The 13,700-nt window shown below is 46.5% G+C and overlaps 1 protein-coding gene across 1 annotated transcript in view; it reads right to left on the bottom strand.

Annotated features, from left to right (window-relative positions):
- Positions 1-13,700, bottom strand: part of DNAJC11 (DnaJ heat shock protein family (Hsp40) member C11) — a 71,730-nt gene that overhangs the window by 37,802 nt on the left and 20,228 nt on the right. Inside the window, exons 2-3 of the mRNA XM_045475510.1 lie at positions 8,611-8,740; positions 5,428-5,501 (exon numbers count right to left, since the gene is read on the bottom strand). Of these exons, the coding sequence (XP_045331466.1) occupies positions 5,428-5,501; positions 8,611-8,740 (204 nt within the window). The remainder of the gene's footprint in view (positions 1-5,427; positions 5,502-8,610; positions 8,741-13,700) is intronic.

The raw sequence follows: 13,700 nt of genomic DNA on the forward strand, positions 1-13,700 counted from the left end.
AAAGTCCTAAATGGCACGCCAGTGACTGCTTCGTTACCTCACAACAACACCCTCGGTTGTATTTAACTGACTCACCTACTTCTCCAAAGCTGAGGGCGTGAGGCACCCACCCACCCGAAGTCCCTGCCCTGGACAGAGCGGAAGTGAGGCTCAGTGCTTCAGTTTCCATCACCCCCCCCCCCCCCGCCCCCACGTCCTGTCAGCCTCTCCCTTCATCACAGAAAATAAAGACAAGAGAGCTTCAGGGAAATATAAGTAATCAACTATTCCATTTAACCGTGAAGGTCAAGACGGATCAGGAAAAAAGGATTTAAAATATTTTAGGAATTCTTTGTGACCTTGGGACCCAGATTCGGTGGGCCTGCGACTATGGAACCTACCAGTGGCGACCTACATGACGCATTACCACGGCCAAGGGGATCTGGATGGGAAGCGGAAGAGCCCCCTCCACGGGTCCTGGAGCAACCGGGCTGTTCTACCTGGACGAAAAGGCTTCATGCCGAGTAGTCTGCCCAACGGGACGCTGGTGTTGAGAGTGCAGACTGAGCACGAGTCTGACCAGCCAGACTTACCCAGCGACACTGACTCCGTGTCTGTGGTGTATGTGCCTCTATACTGTTTTTTTTTTTTAAGTTTATCTATTTATTTATTTAGAGAGAGTGCGAGTGGGGGAGGGGCAGAGAGCGAGGGAGAAAGAATCCTAAGCAGGTTCTGCGCTGTCAGCACGGAGCCCAATGCAGGGCTTCAACTCACGAAACCGGTGGAGAGATCGTGACCTGAGCCGAGAGTTGGATGCTTAACCGACTGTGCCACCCAGGCGCCCCTATATTGGTATTTTTTTTTTTTTTATTTTTTTTCAACGTTTATTTATTTTTGGGACAGAGAGACACAGAGCATGAACGGGGGAGGGGCAGAGAGAGAGGGAGACACAGAATCGGAAACAGGCTTCAGGCTCTGAGCCGTCAGCCCAGAGCCTGACGCGGGGCTCGAACTCACAGACCGCGAAATCGCGACCTGGCTGAAGTCGGACGCTTAACCGACTGCGCCACCCAGGCGCCCCTATATTGGTATTTTTAAAATAGATTCGTAAGATTCCAGGAATTAAGACCAGAAAGTGTCAGGCTCCACAGAGGCCAGAGCAGAACAAGATTTGTTTTCAAAAACTCTATAGCTGCCTCACCTCTGCCGGCTGGATCGATAGGTACAAATCCCTCTCCCCTCCCACACTCCCTGGTGAACTGAAGAGGCAGATGCTCCACAGGGGTTAAGTCATCCCATTTCTAGTCAATTTTACAGGAGTTTTGGCAAAGAGCTGGCGCATAATCAGAGCTAACTGCAAAGTCAGGACGGCTGGCACCTCCCGAGCAGTGAGGGGCCGGGCAGGGCGTCTCGCTCCAGCTTCCGAGGCCCCCGGCCTTTATGCTCTCCTTCACACGGCGTGCTCTCTGGTGGGGACGGAGGAAGACCAGGCTAGGGGCAGGTCACCGTCTTCCATCTTGGTCACCCTCAGACATGTGCACCCAGGAGCACACCTTCCTGAATGGCACTACAGCTGGTAAATACCAGACGTTCTCGATGACAGAGCGTATCACGTGCAGCCCGCGAATCCACACACCTGGACTGTTCGCCTTAACCATCCATTCACCAACTAGTTCTGTCCCTGCGTTAGCCAGGAAGACTGACTTCGCTTGTGGGAGAGGGGACAGGGACCCTGAAAAGCAAGGCAGCCTGGCGAAAAGCGGGCTGTCCCACACTGCCTCTAACCTCCTGGTGGCCTCGGTGGGGGTCCCCTGATCTCTCACTTCAGATCCCTGCTATAAACTACAGGATTCCTGAGGTACCGTCTGGTCTGAAAATTCTGATTCTAGCTACCTGACTTTTGTTTTGGAATAATTCTAGAAGATTACTTAGAACTTTAGAAAAACGACAAAGATAGTACAGAAAGTTCCTGTACACCCTTCACCCAGCTTCTCCCGATGTTCACACCTTACGTAACCACGGGACGGCTGCCAAATCTCAAAACCAACCTTGGTGCGCTACCGTGAACTGAACTCAGACTTTCTGGATTTTACCAGTTTTTCCACTCGCATCCCTTGTCTGTTCGGGGATCCAGTCTAGGCTCTGGGACTGCATTCAGTCATCCTGTCTCCTTAGTCTGTGAGAGCTTTCAAGCCTTTGTTTCATGATCTTGGCCACACTGTAGCTCTTGGTAATGCAGGTTACCTTCTTAGACACGGTAAGACTGACGTCTAAGAGAGCGGAAGCAGTGAAATAAGGACAAAGTAAGGGGCTGCACACAAAAGTAGACAGTGAACGGTCTGGGCCAAAGGACACGATGTACTGTCTTGCCAGTGCTACTGAGGCATGTGCTCTCCATTCCGCTGGCGAGCTGTTAGCAGACTGAGCACCACCAAGCGTTCCCAGCTCAGGGTGAGCCTTGCCACTCTGAAGCCAATCTCATTTCCAACGTGGGTATCCACACAAACCCGCTAACCAACTTGGAAAACTGAAAGGGCTGGCTTTGCACGTGGGTGTGCCTGAACCCCTGCATCTCGTTCCCGTGGAATCCTGCCGGAGAATGACAAAGCCTCTTGAAGGTTAAAAGACAAAAACAAGGGGGGGGGGGCGCCTGGGTGACTCAGTCAGTTGCGGGTCCGACTTCGGCTCAGGTCATGATCCGTGGTTTGTGAGTTCGAGCCCCGCCTCGGGCTGCTTCAGATTCTGTGTCTCCTCCTCTCTCTGCCCCTCCCATGCTCATGCTCTGTCTCTGTCTCTCAATAGTAAATAAACGTTAAGAAAAAGACAAAAACAAGGAATGAAAACTTACCTAATGACTGAATGCAGGGTACTTAGTGCAGCCTGAACAAGCTCCCATTTGCTCCCCAGCGGCCACCAAAAGAAGGGGGTGACCCCTCTGCTGGACAGGGAGTGGCCACTATGCCTGGGGTGGGCTCTTACATCTCTGGACTGAAGGCGCTAGGATTCTGACAGCACCCTTTGGCGACTACCCCATCTGTTCAGACTAACAGATGTGGGGCAAATGGATACCATCAGCAATTAGAAAATAACACCAGCAACAGCACGAAGGGAACTCAGCTTCCTCCCTGGGGAAGCAGCTCTGACTGATGCAGGAGAGTCCTCGTGTGAACCAGCCAGCAGCGGGAGGGGTCTCCTCTTAGGAGTGGCGATGCCAGCCCCACAGAGCGCTCCAGAGTTCACTGAGACTCTTCAATCACAGCCTGAATGAGGGGCTCAATTTTCCCCTCATGTGTTAGACCCGGATACATCTCTTAGTGCACATCTGGGAGGGGATCTTCAGGTGTTCTTCCTTGAAGTCATTTTTATATTCAGTGAAGGCTTAGAATCAATGCAAAAAAAGCCAATTCTGATCGATGAGAACTTGATTTTCTTAAAGTAGCTTACCAAAATATATGCATATAAAAACTTACCCATTCACCATCCATGACTGCCTACATCCTTGTATAATCACTACTGTGCCTGCGGTTTTGCTTTGTTGCTAATAGGGAGATAATTTGGTTTGGTGATAGGAAACCACACGATATTTTGCCAGGAAGATGTTACCCCACCGCTCCATTAGTTGGGATGATGCTGCTGGGAATGAACAACCCTGACTCTGAAGGGAGGGGCATGTAAGAGAAGTCTGCAGCCTTTCTGCGGCACTGACTGCTACCACGAAACGCTATAACCGACCCACGTCTTCAAAAAACAAGGGAGCTTGAACGTGGTGGACACAAGGTGAGGAGAAAGTCAGTAAATACAACAAGATTCTATTTTCCTTTTAGGATGAAAAAATGCTTAGCTATTAGACCTAACGCTTTGCTACGATGAGCTAATGTGACCTGAAGCACTGCTATTTCCATCAAACCAAAGGCCAGAAATCGACTGCCTGCTGGAGCCAGGCAGGACACGCGGATGAAGGGCAGGCCCGATGTAAGGCCACGGGAGGTGCTAAGTGTCCGGAGGGCTGACGGCACAGCCTTGCCCGCAGGGCAGAGGCTCAGGAGATCTGGTGGACTGCTGTTCCTCGCAGGGGAAGTCAGATACACTGCTACCAGATTTTCTGATTTTTCCAAGAGAAGACAGACCACCGGACTTTTATGCAAAATGTCCCGAGTTTTAAATGATAGCGACTACAATTTGTTGTGTGGGCAACCAAAACATGGCCACGGGTGGAACATGGCCCACAAGCCACCAATATTAAGCAGCAGTGGAAAGGGAACCAGAAGCTGTCTCGCTTCTCTTGTACTCTTTATCCCACGGTCTGTAGAAGGTTTTAATGCTAGTTAGAGGAGACAGGCTTACAGGCTTGAGATTCAATACCAAAAGAACATCAGGGGTAATTTATACAGTGATGAGAAAGAAATCAACAATGGCCAATTTAACATTAACAGCCTCCTACAATTTCTGGGGCGTCAAAACCCAAGTTTCTTTAATGAAATTAAGTACTAACGCCTATATGTTCTTACAGAAACTTAAGGGTTTTCCCCCTGGTTTTCGTATTCATCTTCCCCTATCTTCCCATCTGATCCTCGTGCCGCCCCTCCCCCTCCCCGCACTCGTAACATGGACCTGCTCAAGGCTCTGTGACTAGTCAGCGACAGAGCAAAGGGAGAACAGAAGCTTGTGTGAATGTGAGTAACTGTTTTTACACAGCATGGCTGCCAGGGGAACATTTTTCCTCCTGGGCAATTCAATCCAGTAGTTGTCAACTTTTCTGTGTTTCCATTTGCTCACACGTACAGCACATTACCAACACAAACACGTCCCAAATGCAGTCACTCGTAACCTGGGGCGGAGGGAGCGGCACAGAACGGTGGAGGGTGGCAGGAAATGCGTGTGGAGATAGAACCGCACCCCTACGGAAACTGTCTTCCATCAGACCCCCAACCAGCCTGTTCCCTCCCGGGGGTTAGAAAATACTGGTACAGCCTACGCCCCTGGCTTTTTACCTGACAGGTTAGGAAACAGAGGACAAGCTGGATGGCTGACCTGCTTGAGCACACGCAGAGGCATAGCCAAGCCTAGAAGTCATCTCTCACACCGAAATATGAAGGCAGGAAGGGACTCTAGCGGCTTCCAGGATTCTCAAGCACGTGGTCCCAGGCTGTGGGATCAGGGGGTTGGTGCTCTGCAGATGTTTAAAGACTTTCCTTTGGGGTGCCTGGGTGGCGCAGTCGGTTAAGCGTCCGACTTCGGCCAGGTCACGATCTCGCGGTCCGTGAGTTCGAGCCCCGCGTCGGGCTCTGGGCTGATGGCTCAGAGCCTGGAGCCTGTTTCTGATTCTGTGTCTCCCTCTCTCTCTGCCCCTCCCCCGTTCATGCTCTGTCTCTCTCTGTCCCAAAAATAAATAAACGTTGAAAAAAAAAAAAGACTTTCCTGGGATGCCAGATGCACAGGTTCTCTTACCTCCCATCCTTCCATCTCCAGGCCTCTCTTCCCATAGATGTCATAGATGGCCCTGGTCTGGGGGTCGCTGAGCACTGCAAATTAAAAATCACACGTTTACAAAGCACGGAATTCACCTTTCAGAGCTGGAAACAACATCGTCAGGTAAATCCACCTCCTCCCCTTCCTCCCTGTCCAAGCACAATCTCACCGAGAGGCACTCTTCACCCCTGTGCATTTTTCCCCCTAACTGCCTATCTGATCTGGTCCAGGGTGTGCTTAAAGGTGGGACACAAATGAGAAATGTCGGATTTTTTGTGTCCAAGCAATTCTTCATTGTGAGGTGCCCCTGGTAGGAAGCTGCACTCTCGGGCCACTCGAGAACAGTTATTTTTTAACAAATTTGGTGAAGTTTCTGCCACAGTCTATACGGTAGCTGGGGATGAGAGAGTTGATTTCAGGAGTTGAAGAAACGAACAGATGAACACAGAGGAAGGGAAGGAAAAATAAGATAAAAACAGACAGGGAAGCAAATCTTGTGAAACTCTCAAAGACAGAGAACAAACTGAGGGTTGCTGGAGGCGAGGTGGGTGGGGGGACGGGCTTATTAAGAAGGGCACTTGTTGGGATGAGCACTGGGTGTCACAGGTAAGTGATGAATCACTGGGTTCTACTCCTGAAACCATTACTGCACTATATGTTAACTAACTTGGATTTAAATAAAGAAATAAGCAAAAAAAAAAAAAAAAACAATAAGCAAACAAACAAAAACAAAGAAAGAGTTAATTCCAGTTTCTAAAGCTTATTCAGACAGGCTCTGATTGTAAAATCAGATTTTTCTACAATCAGAGCCTGTCTGAATAAGCTCTATATATATTTACTATATATATATTTAATATCCTTCTGCTTTTTTGTAAATCATTTCAAGACCCAAACACCTGTCACCACAGTGGCTGCCACATCACCTAAATAAGTACATCAGAAAAAGATTTTTCAGGGAGGGACAGAGCTACTGGAAAGACATCCAAACGGAATGCAAGTGTCAGGAAAGCCAGTCGTCGCTCCCTTCCTCACCTCCTCTGCCAGTTTCTGTGCAAGACCTTCGAAACTTCTCTCCCTTGAGACTTCCCATGTATTTTTAGGCCTAATTAAAAAAACGATGTAAATGACTGTATCCATACGCAAATCCAACGGGGAAGAAAGAAGTGCTGACCACTGGAAGACGTGGGAGGCAGACTTCTTGGGCTAATCTGTAGGATTTCGTAGGGACTTATCTGTTCACGGCTCTCCCTTGGTCTCCCCATGAGGCTGAGCATGGGGGCGGCTCTGCTGCCACAGCACTTCCTCATGAACCGTTCGGGTTTTCTGTTAACTCTTCCCTGAATCTCCAGGACAACACAAGCTGGCTACGGGGGTAATTTAGACAACGGTAAAATTCACACAGCCATTCAGACAACAGGATACGATAAAAGGAACAGGCTTCTGAGCAGGAGTTAAATCTGCTAAAGACCCAATGCTGACCACAGACGTGGATCGTGCACTGCAGCCCGAGTTTTCCTCATCAGTAAAATCCAATTTTTTGATAAAACCATAAAGTGAAATATGGCATATGCTTTTATGTCTGTAACAAAAAGTCTTTAAAATAGATTAAAAAAATTTTTTTTTAATGTTGGGGCGCCTGGGTGGCTCAGTCGGTTAAGCGTCCGACTCCGGCTCAGGTCATGATCTCATGGTTCACAGGTTCTGACCCCGCATTGAGCTCTGTGCTGACAGCTCAAGAGCCTGGAGCCTGCTTTGGGTTCTGTGTCTCCCTCTCTCTCTGCTCCTCCCCCACTCACGCTCTGTCTCTCAAAAATAAATTAAAAAAACCCAAAAGTTAAAAAAATTGCTTAAAAAATTTTTTAATGTTTATTTTTGAGAGAGAGGGAAGGAGGGAGAGAGGGAGATAAAGAGACAGAGCACAAGTGGCAGAGGGGCAGAGAAAGAGAGGGAGACACACGATCTGAAGCAGGCTCCAGGCTCTGAGCTGTTAGCACAGAGCCCAATGCGGGACTTAAACCTACGAACCGTGAGATCATGATCCGAGACTAAGACGGATGCTTAACCGACTGAGCCACCCAGGCACCCAACAACAAAAAGTCTTTATTTCATAAAGAAACACATTATCTAATTTTTGGTCTGTTTAACTAAGGAGCAAATCACCAATCTGTTCCGGAATGAATAACTTATTTTACTTGGCATATATTCTAAGAGTGCATTAATATTTTTAAATTTTTATTTATAAACCTGTGGCAGAATATGCATAACATAAAATTGATTTCAGCCACTTTTAAGTGTATACTTCAGCGGCATTAGGTACATGCAGTGTCGTGTAACCATCACTGTTATGTTGCTAGAACTTTTCCACCATCTCCAACAGAAACTGGACCCATCAGTTACTTTAACATTTAAAAAAATTTTTTAATGTTTATTTTTGATTATATATATAAAGAGAGAGCACAAGCAGGGGAGGGGCAGAGAGAGAGAGGGAGACACAGAATCGGAAGTAGGCTCCAGGCTCGGAGCTGTCAGTACAGAGCCCGATGCAGAGCTCGAACTCATGAACCTGAGCTGAAGTTGGACACTTAACTGGCTGAACCACCCAGGCGCCCCGACTTCAATATTTTATACACAGCTACATCACAAAATTTTCCTTCTGAAGTACCTAAGATGTAAGTATAAAAACCTGAATTACTTGATTCTACTTCCTGTTGGCCTTCCTAACATCATTTTCTTCCTTTTGTTAGAACCTTTCCTTAACCAAATGCTCCGGAGCCAATAAAATGATGTTCAAGTAAAAAAAACATTCTTGTGAATGTTCTCATAAAAAAAAAGAGAACAAAGAGGGCCTGTCTGAAGCGATCAGCATTTTACCTGGAAGAGCTCCCTTTAGAAGAAAGCCAGCGAGCGATTTAGAGCCTGAGTGCTCCCTGCAGCCCGGCCCCCGTCTGCTCTGCTCACACTCTCATGTCCCACTGACCGGACACATTGATTCCAGGGCAAACTACCACTCTTTCAAAGGACTTGTCAGTAAAAAAGCACTAACCTAACCTCCTCTCTCATGCACCTCTAAGGACTCTCTTTCTGTCCTCTACAAATCAAGCCTCTTAAAAATCGAGCAGCTGCTTTTCAGGGCATGTGCGCGAGGCCTGGCCCTCTGCTGACCTTCATAAGCCTGGTGCACAAGGTTAAACAGCCGCTCCGCCTGGGACTTGAGCTCCGGGTCCCGGTGCTTGTCGGGATGGTAAAGCATGCACAGCCGCCGGTAGGCAGCTTTCAGCTCTTCCGAGGAGGCCTACGGAGAGAAAAATCCAGTTAGAGAACAATCAATGCTGCTTGAATATTATCGTGATCAGAATCAGCCTTGAAACGGGAACCTGTCAGCCACTCTCCAATGTGTTTGCTTTCTACATTCTGGACATAATGAAGTTATGCTTTATGGCTTCAATAAGGCTTCTTTTTTCCACAGTTAATAAAGTGATCAATTATGTACATCAACAGCAATTGTGTTTTGCTGGGAAATGCTGCTATCAGATGCGTCTCTATACTGGCTCAAAGTGCTCTGAGCTGAAACTAAAAACGTCACAGAGACCCGCTTACTTTCTAACCCAAGTTATTTGAAATAAATCACGCGGAGGCACTCTCAACAGAAAACTGGTTCAGACAGGAAAAAAGCTATCTACCATCAGACAGAAAGGCCATGCATTTATCCAGTTTTCTGACAAAGGAACCTTGATGAAGATTTACCCATAAAAACCACAAATAAAATTGTAAAACCAACACAAGCCTCCGATTCAATCTCTGATTCTAAAAGGGAGCACAGAAAGTGGGCAAAAATGCGTTGCTATCCTATAGAAACAAAAGCCCTCCCCCACAAACCCAGAAGACCTCCCCCCAAGCATTCAGCTCCCCAGTCCTCACATGTCCTCAGTTTGAGGGAAAACATGCACCATGGGAAGAACAGATGATACCAAGTAAGTACAATGGACTGAGTGTATTTTAGCCGCACAGAAGGGGGGGGGGGCAGGGAGGATAAAACCCACACTCTGCTTTGCCTGCCGCACAGCCACCAAGATGTCCTCAGACACAAACTCCCTCAGAGGCCCTAGGAATACCGAGCCACCAACCTGGCCAGACCCTTGGGTCTATTTTGGGGAAACATTCTGTGTGATTTCATATCAGCCTCTGGGACCGTTTGGGTCTATTCGAGGTGATGCTGAACAGGCAGCTCTATCCAGATGACCGGTCAAGTAAAGAACATTTTGTTTTTGGGAGGCAACCCCCTCACCATTTTGACAATAGAAGCCCACTTCTGGGTTGCCGATGACACACCAGAGGGACCAAAAAACCAGCCATGCGGGCAGAGAACAGGACCAGGTCCCCGGTGAGAATGCCAGGGCCGACAGTGTACTAGGAACAGGCCTCAGAACACGTGTCCCCAAGGAGAACCAGTACAGGGACTGATCAAGGGATCAAGGTTACAAGGGAAAACGTTTGATCACATTTTTCTATAATTTCCACAACTTTTCATTACCTTCCAGTTCCAGGACTAATGAGTTTTTTTCACTAAGGAAAAAAGGAAAAACTTTACTTTAGTAATAACTTTTCGGCATGAAATTTATTTTTATTTTTTTAAGTTTATTTAGAGAAAGAGCATGAAGCGGGGAAGGGGAAGAAAGAGAGAGGGAGAGAGAGGATCCCAAGCAGGCTCTGTGCTGTCATGAACCATGAGATCATGACTTGAGCAGAAATCAAGAGTCAGATGCTTAACCGACTGAGCCACCCAGATGCTCCAGGCACAAAATTCAAACACTTTATGCAAAACTAAGTTCTTTAGATGTTAGAAAACCAGCAACGTTGGGCAGGTTCCCTAGAGGTTTTAAACAAGGAGTTCTGAAGAACTCCAAAAGAAAGACACTCCATGTGACTGGTAAGATGTCAGTCACACGTGCCCGAGAGGAGAGGCTGTGGGGAGGCCTGGTGCCCATCGGTGCCATCAGGACGATGCCTTCACCTCCGGGCCCTCGGCTTCTTTGTCTGGGCGGGGAGGTGGCTGGCTGGCTGACCTCTACAAGCCCTACCAGCTCTGACTTCACATGATCTGTTATCCGGAAAAGAAACACCTATACCCGAGACACTCCGCCTGTCCTTTAAACCAGACACAGACCATTGCTGCTTGTTTGGACAGAGGCTCATTTGCACACAGTTTTCCATCAGCAGCTTCTTGGAAGGGGGTCAAAGACTTGGCTGACCGAGCAGCCCCTTGCCAGGCAGATGTCTGCCCTGTTCCAGCACCAGTCTTCCTCCTTCCCTCTGGGGCAGCCCCTGAGCGTTACACTGTTGAACAACTTGTAGCCGGCTGCCTTCCTTCCTTCTCTCCACCGGCCTCGGAGGTTAGTGGTGAAGAACACGGGCTGGGGGCAAATGAGCTTTCGGACCCTTAGCTCGTTCATCTGCAAAGTCTCAGGGATGGGGAGACAACGAGGGGAGAGCAGACCCTACGGTGCTTGCTTACAAAGGGTGGCTCTTGTAAAACCTTTTCCTCGTTTTCTCAACTTGAAACTGCGGACTGCGGGACCTCCCTCCTCAAAGTTACTGTGAGGAGTAAATGAAGTGGGACCTGTAGAGCACTCAACAATGCTGTGTATTCCGAAGGGGTCCGGGTCCTTGGCTGTCCTGTCACAAGTGAAGCTCGACATTCCCGTGGCATCACGCACACCGAGACCGGAATAGGACACAGGGTACTGGCACAGGGTAACAGGAATGCTCGTCCAGGAAGCAGTTCGTTTCTGAAAATTCACTTAGGACACGTGCCCTTTGCTAGATGGGCACTCCGTTTCGATAAAAACCATGAGACCCCATAGCAGAGATGTGCCTCAACAGTCCCGACTCTGCAGCTCTTTCTTCTTTCTCCTACCACAGGCTTCTTTCCTGGCCGACATCAAGCATGCGACGCATTTCTTGCCACATTTACCAATATGCCACCTGTACTAAACCTCACTGTTTTAAGCAAATAAATAATGGTTAACTAAATAAAATAGATCTTCTCCAGGTAGGTTTACTTATGTAATGATGTAAAAGGGGCTTGTTCCTTCCAAGACAGCAACTACAGATTATTTTCTTTCTGCAAATTGTAAGTGTTCTTTCCAGTATCTCATAAAAGTTACAGGCGCATGATTAGATAGATTTGGCTGACTCTAGCTTAGACTGCTGTTTCCTGGTTGTTAAACTAGATGACAAGGGGGCAGAATATCTAATCTGCAAGACCTTCTGTAATCATATTAATAAATGGCTTAATGTGTTATTGATTAAGTAATAGAAACGAGGAGTTTCATTTTTAATAAATATCATGTTCAATAAAAGGTTAGATTGGGCCTTTCATCATATCTGAATAGCTAAGGTCACTGGTTCAATATTTCACAAATGATAAACTCTTTATCATAAAAATACTGGTATCATTTCAAAATCTTTATCATTAAAAATGAAACCTACAGTTGCACACTTGTTTCTAAAATCCTATATAAAGTAAGGAGATGTACTGTGCCTTAAGTCTGAAAAGTTCCAGCATGTCAATCATCTGGTTATATTTCTAATTAAAGTAAATTTATTATAAATCCAGCCTTAGTGATCATAACATTCACAGTGGAAAGGTCCTTTGTGACCTGACTGTAGAGTTTAGTGGTCTGTTGAAATGGTTGGATTCATCGATGCTATACAAGACAAAAATGAAATTCCTGTGGTAAGGCACAAAACTAAAAGGCATACAGATTACAAGGGAGAAAGTAAAACTTTCTGCATTTGCAGATATCACCTGTGTGGGAAATCATAAAGCACCTACAAAAAGGCTGCTAAGTGACATTAGTGAGGTCACGGGATATGGGGTCAATATGCAAATATCAATTTTTTCCTACATTACTAAAAACTAAAATTTAAAAAGACAATGCACTGAGAGTACCATCACAAACACGAACTGCTTAGGGATGGACGGAACGAGTGTGTGCAGGACGTGTCCATGGGCAGCCACAACACAACTCTGACAGGGAAAACGATGGAGGGACAAACCATTTTCGTGCATCGGAAGAGTCAACATTATTAAGATGCCACATTCTCCCAAAGCATGCTTACAGATACCACGCAACCCAAAACCCCACCAGGCCTTTTTCTGTAGAAACAGACAAGCCAATTCTAAAATTCATGTGGAAAAACAAAGGCTATGGAACAAAAAGGTATGTTACTTTCCTAGTTGTTTTATCAGCCAGAATAGCTGAAAAACCACCGGCGGACTCATGTGACCGGATTTTAAGATTTAGCACAAGGCTATGGGAATCAAGACAGCGTGGTACAGGGGAAAGAACCAATGTAAAAGTCAACGGCACGGTAGTGAGTCCACAAACCGACCCCTACATACATATGGCCACGTGATCTCTGACAAAGAGGTCAAGATGGCTCAAGGGGGAAAAGATAGTCTCTAACACATGATGCTGAAAGAGGGGAACATCCACATACAGAAAGGAGAACCTGGACCCTTATCTTGCATCAGACAAGAGGTCACGCAAAGACCTCCGGATAAACAAAAACGGATACACAGAAGCCAAGGGAGTTCATTACCACTAAACCTGCCCTGCAAGCGAGCTCCAGGGAGTCCTGTGGAGTGAAATAAAAGACTGCAACTCAAAGCCATATGAGGAAACATAGGTCTCAGTAAAGGTTAAAGGCAAGTGCAAGTATAAAAGCTAGTGTTAACCGCAAAAACAGATCCTAACTCCACATTTTGTTTTCTTAATAATTTAAGTGACTAACACATTAAAAAAGCCTGTCAGACTAAAAGCTAGTCCTTTGTAACTTTGGCTTGTAACTTCACATTTTGTTTCTACATCATGTAAGAGGCTAATGCATTAGGGAAAACAATTATCAGGGTATTTTTTGGAGACGCAACAGATAATGATGTAATTCTATGACCTCGATCACTGAAAGGCATGGGAAAGAGTTTTTGTATGTTATAGAAGTTAAGCTGGTATAAATTCAAATTAGAGTATTAGGAAGTTAAATGTAGTTTAACACACTAAACCACAAAGAAAACAGAATACATGTGAAAAATGAGGAAGGAATTAAAACGTTTCACTATTAAAAAATGGCTAAACACAAAAGACCCTAATTTGGAAATTAAAGGACAAAAAAAGATACAGGGCATAGAAAGGAAATAGCAAAACAGCAGAAATAAGGCCCGCCTTATCAATAATTACTTTAAACTCAAC

Source organism: Leopardus geoffroyi, chromosome C1, assembly GCF_018350155.1.
Source record: "Leopardus geoffroyi isolate Oge1 chromosome C1, O.geoffroyi_Oge1_pat1.0, whole genome shotgun sequence".
Classification (NCBI taxonomy): Eukaryota; Metazoa; Chordata; class Mammalia; order Carnivora; family Felidae; genus Leopardus; species Leopardus geoffroyi.